At 32.6% G+C, this 25,542-nt stretch overlaps 1 protein-coding gene across 1 annotated transcript in view; it reads right to left on the reverse strand.

Moving 5' to 3' along the window:
• Positions 1-17,566, reverse strand: part of LOC134724675 (zinc finger ZZ-type and EF-hand domain-containing protein 1-like) — an 89,128-nt gene extending 71,562 nt beyond the window's left edge. Inside the window, exons 1-8 of the mRNA XM_063587846.1 lie at positions 17,475-17,566; positions 6,715-6,745; positions 5,809-5,890; positions 4,255-4,336; positions 3,774-3,845; positions 1,271-1,415; positions 972-1,036; positions 253-376 (exon numbers count right to left, since the gene is read on the reverse strand). Coding sequence (XP_063443916.1) covers positions 253-376; positions 972-1,036; positions 1,271-1,415; positions 3,774-3,845; positions 4,255-4,336; positions 5,809-5,890; positions 6,715-6,745; positions 17,475-17,528 — 655 coding nt within the window. The 5' untranslated portion in view covers positions 17,529-17,566. The remainder of the gene's footprint in view (positions 1-252; positions 377-971; positions 1,037-1,270; positions 1,416-3,773; positions 3,846-4,254; positions 4,337-5,808; positions 5,891-6,714; positions 6,746-17,474) is intronic.
• Positions 17,567-25,542: the final 7,976 nt, after the last annotated feature.

Here is a 25,542-nt window from a genome sequence, read left to right on the forward strand (position 1 = left end):
TCAATAATCTTGCAAAGGCACTAATCAAAATATTATTAAAAAAAAATATATCTCTTTCTCAAAAAAGTCAAACAGAATCAACATCCTGGGGAAGTAAAACATCTTTCTAATGTAGAGGAAGAGGCATGAAACATAGTCTACTTTTATCAATATCATTTTATTTTAAAAGAGGTTGCAGATTCGCATTTAATAAATACAAGCATGAATTTTAAATTCAAAGTAAATGAAAAGAACAAAACCAACAGTACTTACCACTCTCCTTAATATTTTTGAAGACATGTTTGAGAACCGATGCTCTCATGTTGGCTGTGTTATTGAAGCCATTCAGCAGAGGGAATGGTAGAAAGGAACTCGGGCATCTGTTACGTAATAAATACTGAAAACAAAAGTGGTACACACAGATTTTATAAGCATATTAAATCAGTATTAAAATCAACTACATTTCAATACAATAGTTTGCATGTAAATAATTGTTTACAATTTTATTGTGAAAAAATACAATAATACATATACCATATACTAGACTGAAAAATTTCCAAAAACATTTTTAAGTAAGTGTTGGTTAATAAAGCACATATATATAGCAATGTGCATGAAAAAACAGTTTTTGAAAACTGAATAGATGATCCTTTTCAAAAATGGCTCTCTCATGGGTGAAGCATATATTGGTTTATTAATTGTTCACATCCATCTGCATGTTATGATGATTGACCTTTTTCATGTTAGTTGAGGGTCTATAAAGGCTGTTCGCAGTTCAGATATCTCGATTCAGTGGTAAACAGCCATCTCTAAACCACACAACTGCTTAGAAAAATTTGAAGGCAATCCTTAGTAAAGATTTTGAAGGTATCTATAAAAGTGCTAAAATCCTGCATTAATAATTGTCTGTTCCATGTCAGTTCATCATCAGCTGTCTTTGTGTAATGTATGTATTGTTTCTCTACTCTATGTTAGAGAGTAAATTTACAAACCTTGAGTATTTTTTCTGCATGTTGTTTAACAGCGTTTTTATCTCCAGCATACACATCAACAAAACCTGAAATAGACAGTATTATTAAAACTTTCAGTATTTAACTGCACAAGGAAAGAAATATCATCACAGTGAATAGAGATGTAACCAGCAATTTTTTTAATTTCTTATAACTTACATACATTTTATGAACAAGCTTGCAGCATTATCTTTAAAGCACTTTATGTTATCTTTTCCTGATTACCAATGTTACCTAAAATATAAAGAAAATTAAGCAAATAGAGCTATATTGATATTAACCTGGTGTAAGTGAGCAAGCCTGCATCATACGAATACTCCTTCCTAATTCTCCCTGTAAGTTAGGACCACTCATAGACTTGACTGTTTCTATCATTGTTGAAGTCTCCACAACACCACTGCCATCTGTGTCAAACTGCTGGAAAGTCTACAATTAATCAAAAGCATAATATAGTAGTCCCTCTATGATAATGCTGCAAGAAATAAAATAGAGTTCTTTTTAGTACTGTGTAACTTAAGTTAATGTAATCTAAATATCAGATAGATAATTTTCAATTCTGAAAACTTACAAAATGTAATTTTTTTCTTGAGGTCTTTTATCAATTTGTTCACATAATTTAGATACAGACTTCTTAAAAGTCATATAAACTCTTTCCATGATAAATATTTAAATGTTATTTAATGAATGGCTATTATTTATTTTGAATTTATTGAACCATAAAACTAATTTTTGACTCTTCACATTGAATAATCCGCGAAGCGGATTATGTAAAATGTGAAGAGTCAAAAATTAGTTTTATGGTTCAATAAAATCAAAATAATCTATTGCCATTCATTATAAATAAATTTTCATCAAAAATAAGGCTCAAAGAACTTTTAATATTATTTATATTAACAATAACAACATACACACATGTTGGCGTATGAATACACACGGTCAGAGTGGGCGTGTCGCCATAAAAATTGACAACATTGAAAATAAAACTAATAATTTTAACCAATCAGAAGACAGTAAATACACCAAATTTATTTATTATGTTTTATCTCAGTTAGATCTACATTTAGAAAGGTTCAACAAAATAAGGTGGATAGCTATTATTCATGAATATTCAAATTTATTCCATTTTCTTGAGGTATATAGTTGAATGTTTTACATTTTTATAAATACATATATCATAATCACATAAATAGTGTAAAAGCAAATAAAATCTGAAATATGTAATCTATTTCCATTTTTTCTCTAAATTTGATACAGGCACAACAAGAATGTGTCCATAGAACATGGATGCCCCACACTACCTTGACCATGAACTGTTACCAGAACGGAGAAACAAACAGACGCACAGACTGAAAAAAACAAAATGCTCCTAGATGGGGCACAAAACAAGAGGCTCTCAAGAGCCTGAATCACTCACCTTAATTTTTTTGGTTAAATCTCTCATCAATGATTATTTTGGCTTTTCAATTTATTTAAATGTTCTTCGAATCGTCCTATTTTCTTCAAAAGCAAAAAAAAAAATCATTTTCTCCTATGTTCTATTTTAGCCATAGGAGCTATGTTTCTTGACATACAAGGAAATGAAATATAAAATTTATACTAGATACTCTGAAACTCATTTAGCCTGAGTTTGGCTGAAATTGATACAGCAGTTTCAAAGGAGAAGATTTTTAAAAGTAAGTCAACATGATGAACAAATTGTGAAAAAAGTCTTTAAAGGGCAGTTACTCCTTAAGGGGTCAATTGACAATTTTGGTCAAATTGACTTATTTGTAGATCTTACTTTGCTTAACATTTTTGCTATAAACAGTTTATCTGTATCTATAATAGTATTCAAGATAATAACCAAAAACGGCAAAATTTCTTTAAAATCATCAATTCAGCGGCATTATACCTGAAAAACCAGTTACCCAATTCAGCTGAAAATTACAGGACAGGTAGACCTTGACCTAATAAATACTTTAACATCTTGTCTTATTTGCTCTAAATGCTGGAGTTTTTGAGATATAAGCCAAAAACTGCATTTTACCCTGTGATCTATTTTTAGCCATGACGGCCATGTTTTTTGACCAAATAAAAAATAAAGCACAAACTTTATTTTATACACCCTACTGATCATTCAGTTGAAGTTTGGTTGAATTTAGTTGAGTAGTTTTAGAGGATAAGATTTTTTAAAGTTAGCAAATATGATGAACAAATTGTGAAAAATTGTCATTAAAGGACAATAACCCCTTAAGGTGTCAATTGACAATTTTGGTCATATTAACTTATTTGTAGATCTTACTTTGCTGATCATTTTTGCTGTTTACAGTTTATCTTTATCTATAATAATATTCAAGATAATGACCAAAAACTGCAAAATTTCCTTAAAATTACCAATTAAGTGGCAGCAACCCAACAATGGTTTGTTTGATTCATCTGAAAATTTCAGGGCTGATAGATATTGACCTTATGAACATATTTACCCCGTGTCACATTTCCTCTAAATGCTTTCGTTTTTGAGATATAAGCCAAAAACTGCATTTGACCCCTATGTTCTATTTTAAGTAACGGCGGCCATGTTTTTTGACGGATCAAAAATGGAAGCGCACTTTTGTGCAGGATATACTAAGGAACAATCATGCTAAGTTTCATTCAAATCCAACCAGTAGTATCAGAGGAGAAGATGTTTGAAAAATTGTTAACGACGACAGACAACGACAACGGCCGCAAAGTGATGAGAAAAGCTCACATGGCCTTTTAGGCTAGGTGAGCTAAAAATCTGTTTTGTTCATATTATAATCTTACCTTAATTGCATCATCCCTGGAAACACTTTTGGTCATCAACCAATCACAGAACTGGGCGATAGATATTGTCTCCTAAAATAGTAAGCAATAATTAACTCAGAAAAAGTTCCAAAGACATCAATACTAAAATATTCAATCTAAAAATGGAAGATTACTTTTCTTTAAGTTTTATTTCTTATTCAGTGTAAGATTGAAACAGTTTCATCAAATTATGAATTATAGCAACAGTCTGTATAAAAATAACGCAGTGCAATTGGAAGTTTTTCCATTTCTGACATGAACAGCTAAGAAATTTACACAGATACAGAATACTCAGACTTCATAAAGTAAAAACTATTAAATATTTTTATCTTCCATCTAGTGTGCTGTAAAAGTGAAATCAGTTTTCTTCTATTTTTTTCTGCACTGCATGTGTCCATGTACATGATGTAAGTGAGTTTTAATGAATTTTCATACATGTATATGAGTGTGTAAAACAAACCTCCTGTTTACTATCCTTATCATCCAACCATCGTAGAATCTGTGTTCTATACTGCTGTAATACATTCTCTGTTATTTCTTCCCTGAAACAGAAGATACAATGTTAATGGAAAAGAAAAGGATTGCTGCTGTAAACAGTAATAAGCTTAAGTTATATCTTGGTCAATATCCAAAATGTACCTCAAATTGAGTAATGTTAAAATATTGTGTAAACAAAAAATCTCTGAGCATGGATATTAAATGTTTCAATTTTAAACCAGTTACATGTACTGATCTTAACTATATGTATTGATTTGAAGAGTAGAAGATTATTGAATAAAGGTGTTAAAACTATGGAGTTATAAAATGTATGCAAAGAACAACTTTCAAAATACCTATTGAGTGTAAACTGTAATTATTACATCAAAAGGCTGCAAACAAAATACTTTTCAGTGAAGTGCTTAAACATGGAAAAATTTGTAAGGGTTCCGTGGAACCCAGTGTCTCGCCTACTTTTGCTGTAAATTGCAGGCTCAACAAAAATGAGGTAAAAAATCAATAAAAATATTCCTCTTGATACTATCTTATGATTGTAAGAAGCTTCTGTCCAAGTTTGGTAAAAATTAAAAATAGTTAATGAATCTAATAAATGTTTTGAAAACTTTAACTGCAGACTGTATGTAATGTTAACTGGAAGAAAATCTAAGTCCATTTAAAAGTAAAATACAGAAAAAATGGATTTATTTTTTTACAAAATTTACTTCTGGATACTATCTTATAATCATAAATAAGCTTCTGTCCAAGTTTGGTACAAACCCAGGATAGTTTAAGAAAGTTATTAAAATTTAAAAAACTTTAACCACAGAGTGAATGTAATGTTTCCCCGCAGAAAAACTAAGTCCATTTAAAAGTAAAATACGGAAAAAATGGATTTTTTTTTTTTACAAAATTTACTTCTGGATACTATCTTATAATCATAAATAAGCTTCTGTCCAAGTTTGGTACAAACCCAGGATAGTTTAAGAAAGTTATTAAAATTTTAAAAACTTTAACCACAGAGTGAATGTAATGTTTCCCCGCAGAAAAACTAAGTCCATTTATAAGTAAAATACAGAAAAAATGGAATTTTATTTTTACAAAATTTACTTCTGGATACTATCTTATGATCATAAACAAGCTTCTGTCCAAGTTTGGTAGAAATCCAGTATAGTTTAAGAAAGTTATTAAAATTTCAAAAACTTTAACCACAGAGTGAATATTTGTGGACGCCGCCGCCGCCGACGACGGAATATAGGATCGCTTAGTCTTGCTTTTTCGACTAAAGTCGAAGGCTCAACAAAAATATGAATTTTGCTTCATACCCTGAGAATTTAACCACAAATGATAAAATGTCACAGCTTCAAAACAAAACATCATATATCATGTATATATCCAAGTTTTCAAAATATGAGCAAATGAATTGAGGAAAAGGCTACCAATACCTCATATTTGGAATCAATTACAAACCTTGACCCATATGTTAAATTTACAAACACCTACATCACTACACATTTATTACTTTTCCCAATCAACCTACTTGAATTTTGAGACAAGATTCCTTAATGCTGAGTGATCGAACAACTCATTTAAATCTCTAACTGCTGGAGTTTCCTTGTCACCTGAAAATATAAATAATTGAAAATGTATTATAGTTTACTTTCAACTGTATGTTGAGGTCTTTGTCTTACATAAGAAAACTAAACTCAGATAAATATGTGTTTTCATTTCTTCTTTAAAAACAGCCCCTACCCATTTATTTCTTGGAATAATAAATAAACATGTAGGGTCATTTAAGAAAGAATGTAATACATGTAAACTGCAAAAAAACATAGTGAAATACTCTGGAAAACATATCTGGTATTTAATTGGAGAGATAACATTAGTAAGATGCTATCTCCACAATTTCTATCCAAAAAGTCATTAATTATATGATTTTTTTCTTTTTAATTCAAATAAGAGAATAAATTTTTAAAAATTTGAACGCAGCACAATTGATCTCACGGTCTGGCGGAATTTGAAGTAAATTTGCGAATTATAGATTACTTCACTGCATCAAGTGTGTTACATTTGTTGAGCGTTTAAAATAAAAATAAATTTAACTCTTGAGAGTAGAGAAATATCATAATACACGAGTTATATTGGTGGAATCTGCTTCTCTAATGATTTTTCTCCTTCCTTTTCAAAGATTTATATGAATCGTCATCAGACATGGTCACCTTTTTTCAGGATGTCACAATAGGAAATTCACTCGGGTTTCCACTTTCTATATATACAAGGTGATAGGACCTGCTGCAGGTATAGGTCACATGAAATTATAGAGATCTGAAGATTTCTCTTTGGAAAGGAATTTCTAACCTCCTTTTCAGAGAGTGGTCTTCAAAGATAATATTTGTTTAATACTGAGAACTTCACACTATTGACCAATACTTATATTATAACAAACCTGTATCTTCAGAATCTGAATTTTCATCCATCTGGAATAGAAATACAAGGAGAAACATAGTAAAGATATCATGGATATTAACATACTCAAATTTATGATTTATACTTTTTTTTATAGAGTTTACAATGCAAAATGTAAATAGTTATAAAGAACATTTTACTTTTAATAACAACAATAAAAACCCATTTCTAGTATCAAACATAAATTAAAAGAACTCGCCAAGGAATTTGTTTTTGTTATAGCTGATAAAGCTGCTAATAACATCATTATTGTTTTTGACGTAAATTTTACATTGAGCTAGGATCTGCAATAGGAAATCATGAATTCATCAACATTCCAACTGACTTCATTTTCGTAAAACAACATCTGTTACAAACATAAACTTTAAGCTACTTATTTACAAGCGGTACCAAATACAATTGTACAGTGAAAGTTCCAACTATGTCATGTCATGCGTATATGTACTGGCATCCGAAGCTACATAAAACACCTTACAAATATAGATTTATTTTATCTTCAAGCCATTGTACTAAATTGTCTATTCTTCTTTCTAGGTAACTTGGCACAATCAAAAACCTAATTACTTTTGAAGTGTCAAGTGTCAAAAATTTGTTGGAAGTACTTGATAAATTGCATGCTTATATTGGTGATTTTGAATCTGTTCAAAGTTTTATTTTCTACCCTATACATGTTGTATACTACTTTATTCTCATGTTCTTACTAAGAAATAATTCACATCTAACTAAAAGGGCATTTATAAAGTCAGAATGCAAATACATATATGGTAATTTTTTAGAAACAATTAACAAACAAAAGAACTATGTCAATTAAACATGCTTGGATTCTATAACCATTGATAACTGCCCTTGAATTTTTGATAGATAACATTTTTGTTCGCCTTGGGGATTCCGTTAACCATCAAGTAATAGGAATTCCAATGGGGACTAACAGCGCCTTTTCCTCGATCTTGATATCTATATCATTAACGGGAAACTCAATACCAAAATTTATGATAAAAGAGATGATTTTTCAATTCCTATCATTATTATCCATTTTTAGATGATGCATGTATGTTCCCTTGTCACCATCTTGAGGTGTTTATATTTCTCAACTTGTAAGATTCGTTCGTGTTAGTAACAAAGTATTAGATTTTAGCAAGAGAAATTTGTGTATTACTGAAAAATTATTACACCATGAATTTAAATATCACAAACTATTCAAAACATTTACTAAATTTTATCATCAGTACAAGGACACCATTCGTAAATATAATTCAACATGCAGACATCTTATACGCTCAGGTATTTCACATCCAATTTTTTATGGTAACATTCTATACAAATCACAAAAATGTTGCCATTCACCTCATGAGTTAACAAAACCTTTAAACAGACTTATTTAGAAGGGATATAGTTACGATAATGTTGTAAGGTCATTAAAGATTACATATTTTGGCTTTAATATTGATTCACTTATAGGGTCTTTGCATCGGAAATAAACACATGTATTCTAAAACCAGTAATTGGCATAATACGGGTTATGTTCTTCTCATATATATTATGATAGTATAATACTAAACCCCTAACAAGAGGGATCATACTTGATATTCACATGATGAACACTTAATCTTGAAATCAGTTTAATTGAGGTCTGGAGCTGGCATGTCAGTAACTTCTATCACCATGTGACTTAAATGTAGGCATCACTTCTTCCAATACATTGTACATGTTGAGGGAAGGGTAAAAAATTTGGATTTTATTCTACACAAAATATATTTGGAAATCAAAATTTAATAAGTTGGTCATCATGATCCTCCCATAATAGTGCGGTGACTGAAGGTAGATTTTTTTGACTTTAATCTCCCCACCGAACACACACCTATATAATATATCATTCGAAAGAGGAAACCTTGTGCTATAACATTATGCCTGTCGTCAATACTTCATATGGTCACAATTTTTTTTAATTGAGGTCAAAGGTCATATGCACCAATCTGTGAAAATTTTGAAGGGTTTCAATTTTGACATTTATTTCTATTTCTAATCTCTACCTCAATACAAACGATACTGTTTTAGCTTTAGGAATGTTTGTTATTATACACAAACATTAATCATAACACTTTTTTTCATAAAAAATGTCCGTAAACGACGTTTTATTGACAAAACTGCAAAAATCCAGTTTTCAACTCATGAAATCTTTAGAGCACCGTAGCTTTATAAATATTCTCAATTTCAGATTAAAATCAAGAGTCATGAAGGACAGTACTTCCAAATTATTTTTTAAACTATCATATAGGGTGTGGTATCAAAGCAAAGCAATAATACACTACAGTCAAATATGACCTCAAATTGATTTTTTCGGATGGTTTTGTTATTTCAAAGGAATACTTGTAATGTTGCTTCTGTTCTTCCACAATTATTGTGGCTTTCATAGTATTATCTGCTGTGTATTATTCTCTTGTTCTTGTCTATTACATTATCTTTCTGGTATCTGTAACCCCCCTTTTTTCCTTGGCAACGTACCACAATCTTCAAAGGTATTCTATATAAAAAATAAGATTTGGTATGTATGTTAACGAGACTCCTCTCCAAAATAACCATCTGACACATTAGTTAATACTTATGTGTCACCTTCAACAATGATTAAAAACTATACTGCTTTGTCTTCAATTTCCAAAATAACAAATGTATACGAATGATGTAACATTCTTATATATTAACAAAATAAATTAAGAAAACACACACAAATATAGCATATATCAAGAAACAACAACCACTGCATACCAGGCTCAGGTCTTGAGACAGACACATACAGAATGTGGCGGGGATTAATTATTTTGGAGGCACGCCAACCCTCCTAGAACTTGAAACTTTGTGTACCAGCTAGTGCAACAAGCAACACATTTATGCGTTATCTCCGTCATCTTCATTTTCAGCAAGATTCACAAGACGCGTATTAATATTCTTACACATTTCACTTGCCTGGCATGGACACAGGTCTGTACATGAAAGGTTCTGCTCAAAGCAAACACATTCTTTTGAGCATACAGATTTTCCTTTACAAGTACAAACAAGGTCTTGTAGGAAGTCCGAGGACATTTGTCCCTCGAAAAACACAGGCTTCAAACCATCCTTATCAATCCATCCAAAATTTAACGGAGATCTAAGAGGTGCGATGACATCCATATGCTTGTCTGCAAGGATGCTCGAAGCAAATGTTGTGTAAATGTTGATTCACAGGGGGGAAGCTTGGCCAGAGACGCATCTTTAGTTGTCGCTAGTTTTACACGCATTTTATTAAGGTCACTATGAAGGTTTTTGAATTTACCCTTTTGGTCATACAGCATAGCAACGAACTTTCTTGCAACTGAAACAGATTCCTCAACATCACAGTTTGCCAGGTTTACTAAATCAGACACATCACAACACACCTGCTTCAGAACTTTGAAAACCGTTTTTTTACCTATACCAAACATTGCCGATGTGGTGTCACATCCTGAAATTGCATGCACTGCAGGTAAACATTGACTAACGATGGAATTCAAAGAATTGCATAGTTCATGTATAGGTATAAAACGTCTTGCATCTTTGGTGCTCGTTACAGTTCCTGTTTCAAACCATAGTTCTGTTGTGTTTTTCATAGAAGAAAAGTAGTGGACACAAAGAACTATAACATCCGTGTCAGGGGATTTCACTATGATCCTGCCTTTCAAGTTACCACTACCAAACTGTTTATCAGCATAGATTGCGTGCAAAATCATACGAGTATCAGCTTCTTCATGCGTACTGTAAAGATCAACGCAGTCTTTGACAGTTTTATTACAAATGCGTCTTACGATTTGAGGATCGGAAAAAGTTCCAGCTAACGTAAGTTCATTATTATTTACTAGTGCATTAGGATTTTTTGTATGGTAACCAACTATAAAGCTACCAAGAAACCGGAGCAATGCTTGCTTATTTTCGTTAGAAGATAAAAACTTTTTCCAGTCTGGAAGGGATCGACCTTCAATTATTTGGAAAACCTTTGCTGTAAAGTGTGATCTACCATCACGTTCCGCGGCTTTGATAGAAAGTTTGACGTCATATCTGTCAAAGACATCAACAACGGAAGATGCTTTTGAAAAGCCGCGGAGCTGAGATTGAACGATCTCTGTCCCAATGTCACCAAAAGTTTTCAAATTTTTAGCATTGATACACTGGATAAGAGCCATACCATCCCTTATCAAAACGGTAAGCGATTTATCGAAGTCAGGGAGAGAGTGACAATATGACGTCTCGTTTTCGAGTTGATGGCAAAGATCGGCTTTACATGATTTTCTCATGGTTCCATCATCATGAAAAAGGGCTGTAGGGATTGGTCCAATCGGAAATGACAACACCTTTTCAACAGTGACGTCATCTCGACTATTTGCTAACACCAAAGCTCGACGGAACACGAGTTCAGGATTGATATGAAGATTCAAAATTTCACCACTTCTACATTTCAATTTTGTTTTTTTCGTTAGGTCTTCAAATGATTTTAACTTTGACCGAGGGATAGAACCAAAGAAACTACGAACCTTACCTTCACAAAAAGCCCCGTCAATAAATGATTTTGCCATTGTGTTACCATCATTAACAGCTGACGTCAAAGAGGCCTGTATGTCTTTTGAAGCGTGCATTCCAGTAGAAATGTTTATTAGTGATGGTGGATGGAGTTCTGTGGCAAACGGGTCAGTCATTTTTTCTAGAACATGGTCTAAAATTTTCTGAACTTGTTCTTCATCTCGAATCAAAGCTGTTGGCTTAATCTCATCATGGTCAACGCTTTTGTCATTGATGCAACCAGACCGAGTTTTCATTTCTGACGTAAAGTCTGCAAGCACATGTCGAGTTAAAGACCATCTCATCAGGGCTGGCTTTTGTCGTGTTATGCCACTGATGCCACCACAACCTTTAGAATCTTTAATGACAGATTTTTCAGTTGCCATGTCACTCCATACTCCGTTGAACTTTCCAGGCTTCTGGCGTATCGAAAACTCACCTCGTTGAAATGCTAATTCTACATCTAGTGGTCATGATATAACATATCAAGCAGGTAGACAGGTAGCCATCTTGAGTAGTTGATCCTATTTGTAACATATATATAGGGCAACATTGCAGCAGTAGAGCTTAAGTGAAGGGACCAATTTCCCTCTCTTTCTGATCTTACATTTTGTAGAAGTATTTCAATGGCTTCCAAAAACATGTTCCAGAACAAAAATGTGGGGGAATTTTCACAACCCCAAATCCGGAACTCTTCAGTCAAAGGCAAAATGTTTGTTTCAAAAAAAACTTTCACCTCAGCAAAATGTTTGGCTTCTACAGTTTTCCCTGCCTGAAACATTGACATAAACGTGGAAAAAAGGGTCAATGTATTTTCCGGAAGTTTTTCAATCTTATCATTAAGCCAACGAAAGAATGCTCCAAACCACAAAGAGCAAATTGCCTCGTAAACTAATGTAAGGCCTCTTACTGCACGGTTAAACTGTTTCCCGCATAACATCTGATTCTCAGTTGCAGCAGCATACACAGATGAATCAACTAACAAATCACGAAGACCACCATCGCCCCATAATTTACCAATTGCAGCAATAAAACACGATAATGTGTGAAATCCACCCATTCGTATGACATGGCAGTCAAATGTTGTTGGCAAAGCCCACTTTACTTGCTGAGCAATTGCATACAGTTGTTGGTCAAATGTCTGGATAGCATGATCTTGTCCCATAGACTTGGTCATGTCCAAGCATTTTTTCATGGTAGTAAATACTGTAGACATATCACTTGGCTTTGAGTCAATTATGGGTGGGTATGAAACAACTGAATATTCTGTCCTAACTTCTGAAAGAGTGCTATTGTACCCACTCCAGAAAGGAAGCTGGGGAGTGTCAGATGGCAATGCAAAAGGTAATTCAAGTACACCTCTAGACAAAGATCTCAATAGCACCCATAACATATCATGTGAATTTGTTCTATCTGTGGCGCAAAGTGAAATTTTTCCATATGCATTAGGAACTCGGGGTGGTTCTGTTCTATTTTTTGGTTTATGGAAAATAACACAATTCATCATGGACATGGCATCCTCGGTCAGTGTCAAAGATCTCTCATTACCACGTTTTATCTTAATTGGTTCCATGGACGATTCTTTGGAATTACTGACTTGGAAAACTGCCCGTGCCATTGAATGAAATGTGTTTTTTCCATCTATTGTTTCCGTATTTAAATCTATGTTATCGGCGCCTTCTTGAACAAGACCTCCACCATTTGCAACATGGGAAACATTATAGGGAACGTACACACCATCTTGGATTCGCTCAATTTCATGATTGGCAACACTTGTCAGATACCGTCGAACTTCACTATACGAAGCACAAAATCCATTTGCGTTCAATGTTTCAACAAGGTGTTTCGAACCAAACTCATGGTACACTTGTAAGGCCAATCCTAAATGAAAAGGAGTAAAACTGTTTTTGGCCACAGAAACAATAGACTCGACAATCGCCAAGCATTTACGCAATTTATCGGGTGCCACTTCTTGTGAATATGCTTGGTTGTATGCAGTATCGTCAAGTAACCATGAAATGAATTTCAATAAAGACGAAGGCATTGACTGCATTGAAGAAGGAAGAGACAATTCATCCGAAGTTGGGTACTCGTCTGTGGAAATCTGCAGAGTTTCGATGTCTTTCCTTAATATACTTGCGGCGGAATGCAATATCTGTTCGTTATTTGGGTCTATTAAAGTTGACATTGATGCCTGCATTTCTGAGATTTTGAGGTCAGTTTTTAATTGGCTAGCAGCTGATATGGCATCTCCAATAGTTATGTTGCTACTGAATATGATGTTAGACTTACCCTGACCCTGTTGTGTTTGTAAGACAACTGAGTTCCTATAAAATTCAATGAGTTTAGACTGCAACTTCCAAGTAGAATATTTTAGATTAGAATTAGGAGGAAGGAAAGATCTGTATTTATCAAGTAACGTTGTCATGAGGAATGCTTTTTTCTCCACCATTAAATCATTGTCAATAGCCAATATAAAATTTGTAAAAGCAGTATCGTGATGTGAGATTTCTACTTCAACGGGTTCAGATTTTTGTACAAAAAATGTATTTTCGTTTTCAGCAAATATTTTGTAATGCAACCAGAATGATAAAGTGCTTGAAGTTTAAAAGATTGATGGGAAATAATTTCAACTTTTAAATCATCGTCATTGCTTTGCGCCACGGATAAAACATTCTTAATACGCTCATCTGATTGAAACTTGCGTAGTTTTCGATCTTTCTTAAAGGTTTTCTTGCAACAAAAAATACAAGAGCTCCAGTCGAACGGTTGCATTCTCGAACGCGTACAAACCCCAGAAACTGAGGGGCAACAGTCTGATAATTGTCTGTCGTCATTGTATGTCAGACAAGTAGCTTCATCACTCTTAAAGGGGGAACAATTATGTTTACTTGTGTAACTTTTATAGCAGGATCGATGGTAAACTGCCTGCATTTCTTCAAATGCGCAAGTATCAAATGAACCAAATTCATCTAGAACCCTGCTGTACACCTCATCCAATCTTTTATTCATTGCAGAAACAAAAGTTGACTTACCTATACTTGTGAATTGACTCAAACGTTCAGTCGATGGTTTTTGGCATATTAAGCAATGCATAAAATTTGACGACTTTCGTCTTTTCTTAGGACTAGAAGGGGCAAGTTTCAACGGACTTGACGAATCGTACATGTCGCAGAATTTTAACTGAAACTATCCGTCAATTATTTAGTGTTTTACAGTAACAATTTTCTGACAAAGTATATATTTGATGTTTTATAACAAAAAAATAGAATATAAACATATACAAACAAACTATGTACCATATACTAGTGCACGTAATTGAAAATATTTGTATATAATAGCGAAAAATGTAGCAATTTCATATATCAGTTGAGAGTAATTATTGACCATAAGGTTTAATAATACAAAAAACGTAATGGAAGAGAATTGATCAAGTTCCGTGTTGAAATTTAAGTTTTGTAGTCAAATCTTTTTCCTATGATATCTAAAGGCCTTTTCATATTTAGGGTCCGAAATTTTTATCAGTAACTTGTTTTATAAAGTACTTTATGGTTAAAATATTATTGGATAGTTTTTGATACTACTATAAAGAATAAACTAAAGTTTGTGTCTGAATTTGCAAATAAAATTACCTCAATTTTCAACAGTCAAAATTAAGTAAAATTATAGAATTAAAAAAAAAAAAAATACTGAACATAATAGTTCGACATATGATAATAACTTAAGAAAAAAATATATCAATTAATTGTAAACAAATATGTTCAAATTTTCATTTTGAAAAAGGGGGGTTGAAATATTTCAATATACTACTAGTCATTAAAACGACTTTTTAGAAAAATGTGACCATACAAACTTCTGACGACAGGGCAAAAAGTAAAGAAGAAACATTTGTCTTCAAGTTAAGACCATTTTTAGCCGTGTGTTATTCGGGGAGATTAAACTCGCTATCTAGACGACTTTTTACACTTCTGTCACCGCACTATAAGTAGTACAAGAAGTATGGTTCTGTACTTGTAAATATAGAATAAAGGACTTTTATTTTTTATACTGACTTTATCACGGTAAAATAATCAGGTGACACCAAAATATTGGATAAAATGTGCAAATTTTGAAAGTTGTAAGTAATGTATATATAATTATGTAAAAGAAATTTGAAATTTAAAATATATAAAATTGTGTGTTTTACAGCTGTAATTTCTCAAAAACACCTTGTTTGTGTTTGATTAGATTTTTATCCAACTTTGCCAAATAAGGGGAGATATCTCAGATAAAATTTATAATAAAAAGTGTTATGAGTTTATATTACCTATTTTGATATGTAGCAAGAAAACAGGTTCAGTGACCCCATTTTTTATTTTCTTATCTAAAAGCATTTCATGAGAGCAATCTTCTCACATTTTATATTAAAGTTCTGATGGTACATTTTCTTTTCAGCAAACAAAATTTGATTTTCCATGCACAATCTGTACAAAATCTGACAGCTTTGCACAACCTGTAGCCTGAAAAAAAGTTAGGTGACCCATACTTTCAAATATATATTTTTGAAAAAAGCATGATTATGATGATAAAAACTTCATTTTGACAAGTAATCAAATAATTATATCAATTTTAATTAAGAGTCCCTGGTGACCTAGTGACCTTAAAGACAATGGAAAAGTGATGTTTATGACGTCAAAAGTTTGAACGGCACAGGTAATCGGCAAATGATCGGGACAGATTTCAAAATAGTGATAAGGTGTTTTCTTTATATATCCTACCGTAGTCTAAAATCGTTTATCTTGTCAGTTCGTTAGGTTTTTGTGTTTGAACTTAACACATGGGGAAACTCCGCATTGACGTCACTGCGCTACTTCCGGCGTAGTAAAACAGTGCAGAATACATTTTTTCTGCACTTTTGAATAAAAAACCATTTCTTAAGATAAGTTTTCATTGTTGTTCTCAATTATTGGCAAAAAATGCCAATTTTCTAATGCCTGTTTCAATCCTGACTTTCGAATGTCTATAAACATTCTAGAACTTCACAAAAATTCCACTTCCGGCCTCCATTGCTTTGTGTACATTTCATTCAGCGTCATCAATCTTGTGGCAGGCAATACAGGTCAAGCAAATCCTATTTTTAGGAAATTGAAAATGTCATGCTACTTACATCTTTCATGATTTTCCCGCGAAAAAAAGCCAAACCAAGATGAAAGGAAAACTATATGAAAAAACGATGTCCATGCCTTAATTTTGTACAAGAATATAGAGTTCGTTAATAAAAAACAATTAAAATTTATTTTTCATAGAATTTTCTTTTTATTCATTATAAAAAGATCGATATTCTGACCATCATGACTGGAAGTAAATATTCATACAAAATTCCTCTGATGTCAAAAGGTATGGCAAAAAAAGAATTTTTCTGTTTCATGAATAAAACCCAAAATTATTCCAAACTATTTTAAAGCAATATCCCACAAAGAAATATCGTCATTGCCGTAGACTAAAAATACCCTAATTGACAGTAGAGCAATTTGATTGGGTATAACGAACTGACATCACGTGATTTTAATGCCATTGAAAATTAAATGTAAACAAACAAGGTCAGAAGGTTCAGTATGGGACAGCATGGTACATTTAGTTACTGACAAACAATTATGAGTTACCAAGCTTGACAATGCATGGTAATAAAAAATGAAAGCTAAGTCTACAGAAAAAATAGCCTTAGGATAACAACTTATCAACACACCTGGATATAAACCTTATCGCTATTTAGTCTAATCCGGGTAAAACAGTCATTTATCATGTTTAAACAACTTCCTGTTTGGGTCAAGCGGTCGAAAATAGAGGTTTTTCAGTAGAGGGCTGAGGGAGGAAAAACTTTAGAAAGCGATCATCAAGAAACTTAAATAGAGTTTATTGCACTTCCTAGTGTACAAAATGTACATTTGTAAAATAACTTCTGGTTATAACAAATTTCTATACAAATACTCAGTGTGACTTATTAAAATGGATAAAATTATATGTTAAGGGACCTTAATCGAACAGGAACAAGGAATAAAGAATTTAGGCAATGAATATGAATAATAACCCTGCTCAACAAGACAACAAATGGTCAACATCAATCAAAAGTGATCAATTAAAACTGAACAATGCGTTGCACTTTAACCTATTTTTCGATAAATAGTAAAAAATAATTACTTTTGTTGTTTCTGGTGCGTCTTCAGATTCACTGATACTTGATGAATTTCCCATAGTTTAAAAGATTCATTATTCTTTGCTCTTTCGATTCAAAGGGTTTTAGTGGACCGGGGAGAGCAACTAACTCAACTATTCATTAAAAAAACCGGAAGTCGTTTTTAAAAAGAAAGGCAACACGTGAACATGTTCTGATATGTTTTATATGTCTGACTTATAGGTTCACGGCCGACACTCGGCTAACCGAGAGATAGGTCGGTTAATCTATATTGAGTATGCGGCTATATCGGCGGTGGGTCTGTTAATCGGGTTGGTTATACGTCTGTTAAGAGTAAAACTCACAATTCAATGTTAAACTCTGTTAAATATACAGATTTTTGGCATATTATGAGAATCACATCAAAAAAAGAAAAGTGTCTGACAAAATGATATCTATCATAGAACATTTTCCATCAGTAAACAAAATGCATAGCCTGCGCGATTTTAAGTAAAACGAAAAGGCGTCGTGCAAGTATGTGTTTTTTTATGCTTTTACGCATAGCAAAATTTTGGATAAAAGGCTAAACAACATTTTTAGATATGATTTTAAGGACACAAAATAGTACTTTGGTTCTAAAAAAATAATTGTCATTGTTAAATATTTCATAATTGTTATATTAGTTGAGTTATACCACATTTTAATGTATTAGGGGAATACAGTCTGTTAATGGGTTGGACAATTCAAATCGTGTCAGTTAAGAGTCATTTAGCCACGACAATAGTCTTACTACATTGAGTTTATATTTTCACATTGGAAAAAATTAGATGTACTTGTGACGAAAAAAATACAATACGGTGCAACAGTATCCTTATAGAAAGAGTACTTTTATTTAATTTTTTTTCCTTTGCATTTAATTAAAAGGGTGTGTCACTTCAATATAGCGTTATATGGACTGATTGGCCGCTCGAATTCGCATGAATTTATTATTTGCGCCAAGTTATCAATCAGCCGTATTTTTTAGTCTGTTCAAAGTCTGTAACATCTATGAATCTGTCATGTGTTGCAATGCAGCTGGTTAAATTCAATGCGTTTTCTTTGAAATACTAAGGCTTTTCTACCTCAGGAATAGATTATCTTATGCCGGCGTCACACATTGGCATATAGACCGGCGTGCACCAAACGTACAGAGAAAATTGGCAAAGTCGGTATACGTTAGTTGCACGCCATAGGAACGCTTAGCAATCGTTCAAAGCGCGTTGCATAAGTTTGAAGTACGTCGAAATACAAAGGTAACATTGAGAAAGGAAATGGGGAATGTGTCAAAGCGACAACAACCCGATCATAGAGCAGGCAACAGACAAAGGCCACCAATTGGTCTTCAATGTAGAGAGAAACCCCGCATCCGTAGTCGTCCTTCAGCTGGCCCCTTACAAAATATGTATACTAGTACAGTAATAATGGGCGCCATAATCAACTCCGAATTATACACAAGAAACTAAAATTAAAAATCATATAAGACTAACAAAGGTCACAGACTTGGGACAGGAGCAAAATTGCGGAGGGGATAAACATGTTTATGAGATATCAACCCTCCCCCTATACCTCTAGCCACTGAAGGGAATTAAATACGCTTGATGAACGCAAAAACCCGAGGAAATTTGTATGCAGCATAAAAAACATACAACATACGCCAATATATGTTTCTTGAACGTCGGATATACGCTTAGCCTTAGGTACGCTTCTAGTACGCCCAATACACGCTTACAGATCGTTTTGCACACGTTACAAATATGATTGACAGGTTAAATACATCCAAAATTACTAGCATAATGGCAGCGTAAATGATTTTTAACACGCCGGAGCTATACGCTGATGTGTGACGTCGGTATTAGTTGTATTTCCTCAATGTTTTTCAACCTCGTTTTTTGGCCTTTTAAACATTTTTTTCGAGCGTCACTGATGAGTTTTTTCGTAGACGAAACGCGTGTCTGCCGTAAATATAAGGTGTAAATATCAAATTTCAATCCTGGTATCTATGAGGAGATTATTTCCGGTATGTATTTTCCTTTGTACCGAGTCATCATTCTCATTTTCTGCCGCATAAGGAAATATCTGTACCAAGTTTTAAACCGTGGTTCTAAACAAGAAATTGACATTGGTAAGTTTTTTTTATATTTGTCTTGGGTGCTGATTTAATGTGTAACAAAAAGACAATTTTATATTCCTGTAAATCACAATAAATGCATAATATTATTTTTATTTTTCGAGTAATGATGTATTCCTATGATATCGTAAGTCATTTAGCCAACTCGCAGTACACAAACCTGCTTGTTTTTCTATCGAGGGACCTTCAAGGTGGTGTTTGTTGGAATTATAAACATATTTCAGTTCATTTGATAAAAAAAAAAATCAAAAGTGAAAACTAAATTATGCATATGTTACACATGGTCTTATAATATTAAACGTTTAATTTGAGTTTTCCGCGATGTACGATCATTACAAAGTAACTACCAATCGATTTATCAGTACTGTATGAAAACGTTTGGAAACTTAATGTGATGATACAGTGCATGTAATATCAGATGCATCAATGGCAACATATAAACTTAATATGTTTCATTGTTCATGTGTTGTTTCCATATATTGTAGCCACTGATCTTGAGCCTATCCCTTTATTCAGATAACACCCCACATAGCAATTAAATTAAACTTGAAATCATTCATAACTCTTAACAGACCAATTAACAGACCGGGTTTTATACATCCGACCCATTAACAGACCATATTTTTATCAAAAATTGATTTATGTCACCAAAATACATTTTTTCTTGTAGATTTTTCACATATTGATGTTAATATGGTAAACAAACATAATGCCCGTCTTTTTTCGATGTTCAAAAGATTGCATGCAAGTAAACTCAACCAACTTGTCATTTTTGTGTACATTTTGTGTGTGTAAAATGTGTATAAATTTACTGATGAGTAACTCGCCTTTTCATTTTATAGATCGTTTATTGAAGCTAGAAAAAAAATAATTACACCACTGGATTCAGTACTCCAAATCATTTTGTCAGACATGAATAGTTTTCATGATATAAATATAATTAAAAAGTTATACAATGAATAATGCTGACCTTGCACTGATTTTCACGATAACACATGATTAACAGACTTTAGCCAACCCGATTAACAGACCCACCGCCGATATAGCCGCATACTCAATATAGATTAACCGACCTATCTCTCGGTTAGCCGAGTGTCGGCTGTGAGGTTACAAGAGCGCAATTATTTGTTTACATTCAACCGGCAACCTTATTTGGTACTCAGAAAAAACAACCTCGAAGCTTCTGATTGGATGATGCAAGTTGGAATTAATTTTCGCATGACCATATCTAATTTTTTTTGCTGTAATAAAAGTCTGAAATCTATAGTCTCAGAAACTGCAACCCATTATTTTCTAGTTTGAAATGAAAAATGCATTACAAATAATTGCGCTCTTGTAACCTTGGTGAGGTAAATGTGTGGTTTTATTGACTTTTGAAAAACTGAAATTCACTGAGGCCAATGGCCGAAGTGAATATCAGTTTTTCAAAAGTCAATTAAACCACATATTTACCGAAACAAAAGACAGTAAATGTTTTATTCCATATTCCGAGAGAACTGATTAATGTAATGGAAAATATTTACCAAAACCAATGGTACATCAAACGTTTTTTACCAAAATTATACACGTAAAAGCACGCGACGTTTTGCGCGGTGAATATCCTTTGACCGCAGGTGAATATGCTAATTTATTCAAAATCCTATTCATATAGAAAAACCTACTAATATTTTATCAATATGGAATAATCCCCAATATTCATGCAATAACCCTTTTATTGTATAGCAATATAATATATATATTGAGAGTGAAAATTGGTTAAACTAAGATTTTTCGTTGATGACGTCATGAATTTATTTTGAAGATTTATTTGCATAGTGCAATATGAGAATTTATTGCACGCTAATTTTTGGTTACTTTCTGTGGGAAATAATATATTGCTATACAATAATAATAATAATAATAATAATAATAATAATAATAATAATAATAATAATAATAATAATAATAATAATAATAATAATAATAATAATAATAATAATAAAAAACTGTATCGGAATATTGAAATGTATTTTTCATAAGATTTGTTATCGGACGTTGTATGAAAAGAGAATTATTGTTCGTGATGAATGCAAAAAATACATGCATTGACCTATTGGTTTGTTTGTTTAGTTTATTATTCATTTATTTCAAAGACATTTACAAATACATGATTAGTTTAAGATTTTTAAAAGTGTGTGTATGGCTGAAGAACTGTTTGCATTGGTATGATAACAGAAGCAAAGGAAACTTGCGGTTACAGTGCACACAGTACTGTAGAAGTTGCACCGTTTAAAAGATTTTGCAAGACCTGAATATTAATGTAAATAAATTGCAATGACAATGATGAATTGTCAATGATATCAGAGACATGTTATACATATCTTAATATGATTTTTTTGGAAATTTTGGAACTTGTTCTGAATATTTCCCTAGGCACTGGCCTCTCTAACAACACGACAGGTTAGCGACTATAACTACTATCACACTGAAATATAGTTCCCTATAGTTCTCATGTTTGTGCACATAATACACATATAAACTGTGAAAAAATGGGTATATTTGTTTAGCAGTTCATTCAAGAAATTTGTATGTTATTAAGAAGTGTTGATGTGCAGGCTTTTTTTTAAACCATTTTGATGAGGTAGATTGTTGTAATTGAGTATTGATACAATACTAGTATGATTGACAACTGTCATTATCACCAAACAATCAGGGACAAGGTGAACCTTAAATAACAATGCCCCACCTCCTTAACTGTCAATCAAATTGACCACATTACTTATCAACATCAGTCCAATAAACATCTCAATACACAAATATTTGACCTGACAAATGAATTCACAAATGTATATATTAGTTGTTTGATATATAAGGGTGATATATTTATCTATTGCCTATTACTTTTGATCTAGACGAAACGCACATCTGGCGTACTAAATTATAACCCTGGTACATTTTGATAACTATTTACACCACTGGGTCGATGCCACTGCGAAGTTCCCCGAGGGTATCACCAGTCCAGCAGTCAACATGTGTGGGTTCTGTGTTGACATGAATATTAATAATGTGGTCTTTTTTTTTTTTTTTTTTTTTTTTTATAAATTTCCAGTTTTCAAAACTTCAAATTTTCGAAAAACTAAGGATTTTCTTATCCCAGGTATAGATTTACTTAGCCGTAAATGGCATAACTTTTTGGAATTTTGGATCCTCAATGCTCTTCAACTTTGCACTTGTTTGGCTCTATAAATATCTTGATTTCAGCGTCACTGATGAGTCTTATGTAGACGAAACGAGCGTCTGGCGTACTAAATTATAATCCTGGTACCTTTGATAACTATTTACACCATTGGGTCGATGCCACTGCTGGTGGATGTTTCGTTCCCGAGGGTATCACCAGCCCAGTAGTTAACACTTATGTGTTGACATGAATATCAATAATGTGGTCATTTTTATAAATTTCCTGTTTACCAAACTTGAATGTCATAAGAAACCTGAAATCAAAATAAAATAATGCATATTTATTTTTTATAACTCAATGGATAGTTTTCATTATAAAACTTATGCTTATATACTTTTTTTCTGAAGAAAATTCTTTAATTTATTCATATTTAGAAGAAGTTTACTTTATTTGAATTGCTTCCTTCCTTCCAGGAAGCAATTCCACCGACATATTTTCCGTATGCAAAGTGAACTCAGTGTGACCCATCTCGTAAAAATCCGGTGATTACAATACGCATGTATGTCCTTAAAATAAACTATTATCTGAATTTACATGTTAAACACGTGCTCAATTTCCATGCTTTTTTGTTCATTTTTCGTGCATTTTTGACAAACAGGTGACAATCGTTAAACTAAGGCTTCAAAACACGAACTTGAATCACCTGCCATATTTTCACAACATTGACCGATTGAAAAAAAAATTGACGATTATACGAAATTTACACGAAAAAAATGATAGATTCGAGCACAGAAGACTAAGTTTATGATGTTTGTATGCATTAGTTCAAGAATTGGAAGAACATTATTTTTCACCGGTCACTCGTTTCTTGTGACTTTAAATTTTCGAAAAAATAACGATTTTCTTATCCCGTGTATATATTTCCTTAACTGTATTTGGCACAACTTTTTGGAATTTTGGATCCTCAACGCTCTTCAGCTTTGTACTTGTTTGGCTTTATAAATATTTTGAACATCGTGCACTGATGAGTCTTATGTGGACGAAACGCGCGGCTGGCGTACTAAATTATAATCCTGCTACCTTTGATAACGATCTACATTACATTAAGTGATCCTGTATATAAATTCATCATAGATACCAGGATTAACTTTTTTATATACGCCAGACGCGCGTTTTGTCTACAAAAGACTCACCAGTGACTCTCGAATCCCAAAAAGTTTAAAAGGCCATATAAAGTAAGTATGTCTGAAGGATAAATGATTAATTTAGGATTAAGACGATCTTAAAAAAAAGAAATATAAATATAAATATGAATATATAAAAGGTATTCAAGTTAGGCCTATTATTTACTTGATAAATTTCCAATAATAATCTGTAGTAAATCAATAATTTAGGTTATTTCACTTTTTTTTCTTTCAGAAATTGGCTAGAAACAGTTTTGAAGATTTTAAAACTTCTTTTTTTATAACAAACCATGTTTTATTAATTTATTCCCCATCAATCGGCATTGTGTCTATTTTAGTCATTTGAATTTTTATAAGAAATGAATATATATTTTTGCGATAAAAAAAATCTGCATTTCAATAAGATAAGTTGTTCAATTTGTTTACGTTGAAAAGGTACATTCAATGCCATGTGCTGAATAAATACTATATAAACTGATCAAAAGTTACTCTACAACTTTTAATCTTCAATTTCATATAACCTATGTTTCATCTAACAAAACGCCCCAAAACAAAATTTTTAGCTTATATTTGTTGGCACTAAAAAGTTCTTAGACGTTTCGTCAGCCAGCCCAGTAGTCAGCACTTCGGTGTTGACATGAATATCAATTATGTGGTCATTTTTATAAATTTCCTGTTTACAAAACTTTGATTTTTTCGAAAAACTAAGGATTTTCTTATCCCAGGCATAGATTACCTTAGCCGTTTTTGGCACAACTTTTTAGAATTTTGGATCCTCAATGCTCTTCAACTTTGTATTTGTTTGGTTTATAACTATTTCGATGTGAGCGTCACTGATGAGTCTTATGTAGACGAAACGCGCGTCTGGCGTACTAAACTATAATCCTGGTACCTTTGATAACTATTGATCTAGGACTTATGTCTTACGAGGAATTGGTAACATTTACTAGAATAATTTTTTATTTGCATTTTTTTAAAACATGTTCAAAACAGGCAACATTATTTGGATAAGATATAAACTGAAGTTTACATAAAATTGTGCAAATTAAGAGACCCATATTATTTAATTTGAGCTCATTTTATCTTCATACTGGAAAGTACACTTTTATTCCTGCTATAACCCTGCTGTTTTCAGTAATACTGTTTTATTAATGTTCTTTTGTCCTCACCGTACCTTAATATGTAATTATTCAAACTACTCTTCCAATATTTCCACAGGTGCTATCCAGCACTTTGATTTGATATGGAAAAAGACCAGTGACGATACATTTACCTATTTTATCCAACAAGACAACTCTCCACACAAGAGACAACTACACATGAATAAACAACTATCGATCACCGTATGACCTTCAACAATGAATAAAACCCATACCGTACAGTCAGATATACAAGACCCGAAATGACAAATGTTAAACAAACGAGAAAACTAACGACCTGGTTTATGAAAAACAAATATATAGTAACACACCACTTTCCACTGCGACGTTTGTATACATGAACAGAATTGAACCTTCTATACTAGTTCTTAACATTAACCTGATTTATATAGTGTCCAAATAAACTCATCATAGATACCAGGATTA

The sequence above is a fragment of the Mytilus trossulus genome, chromosome 7 (assembly GCF_036588685.1).
Source record: "Mytilus trossulus isolate FHL-02 chromosome 7, PNRI_Mtr1.1.1.hap1, whole genome shotgun sequence".
NCBI lineage: Eukaryota > Metazoa > Mollusca > Bivalvia > Mytilida > Mytilidae > Mytilus > Mytilus trossulus.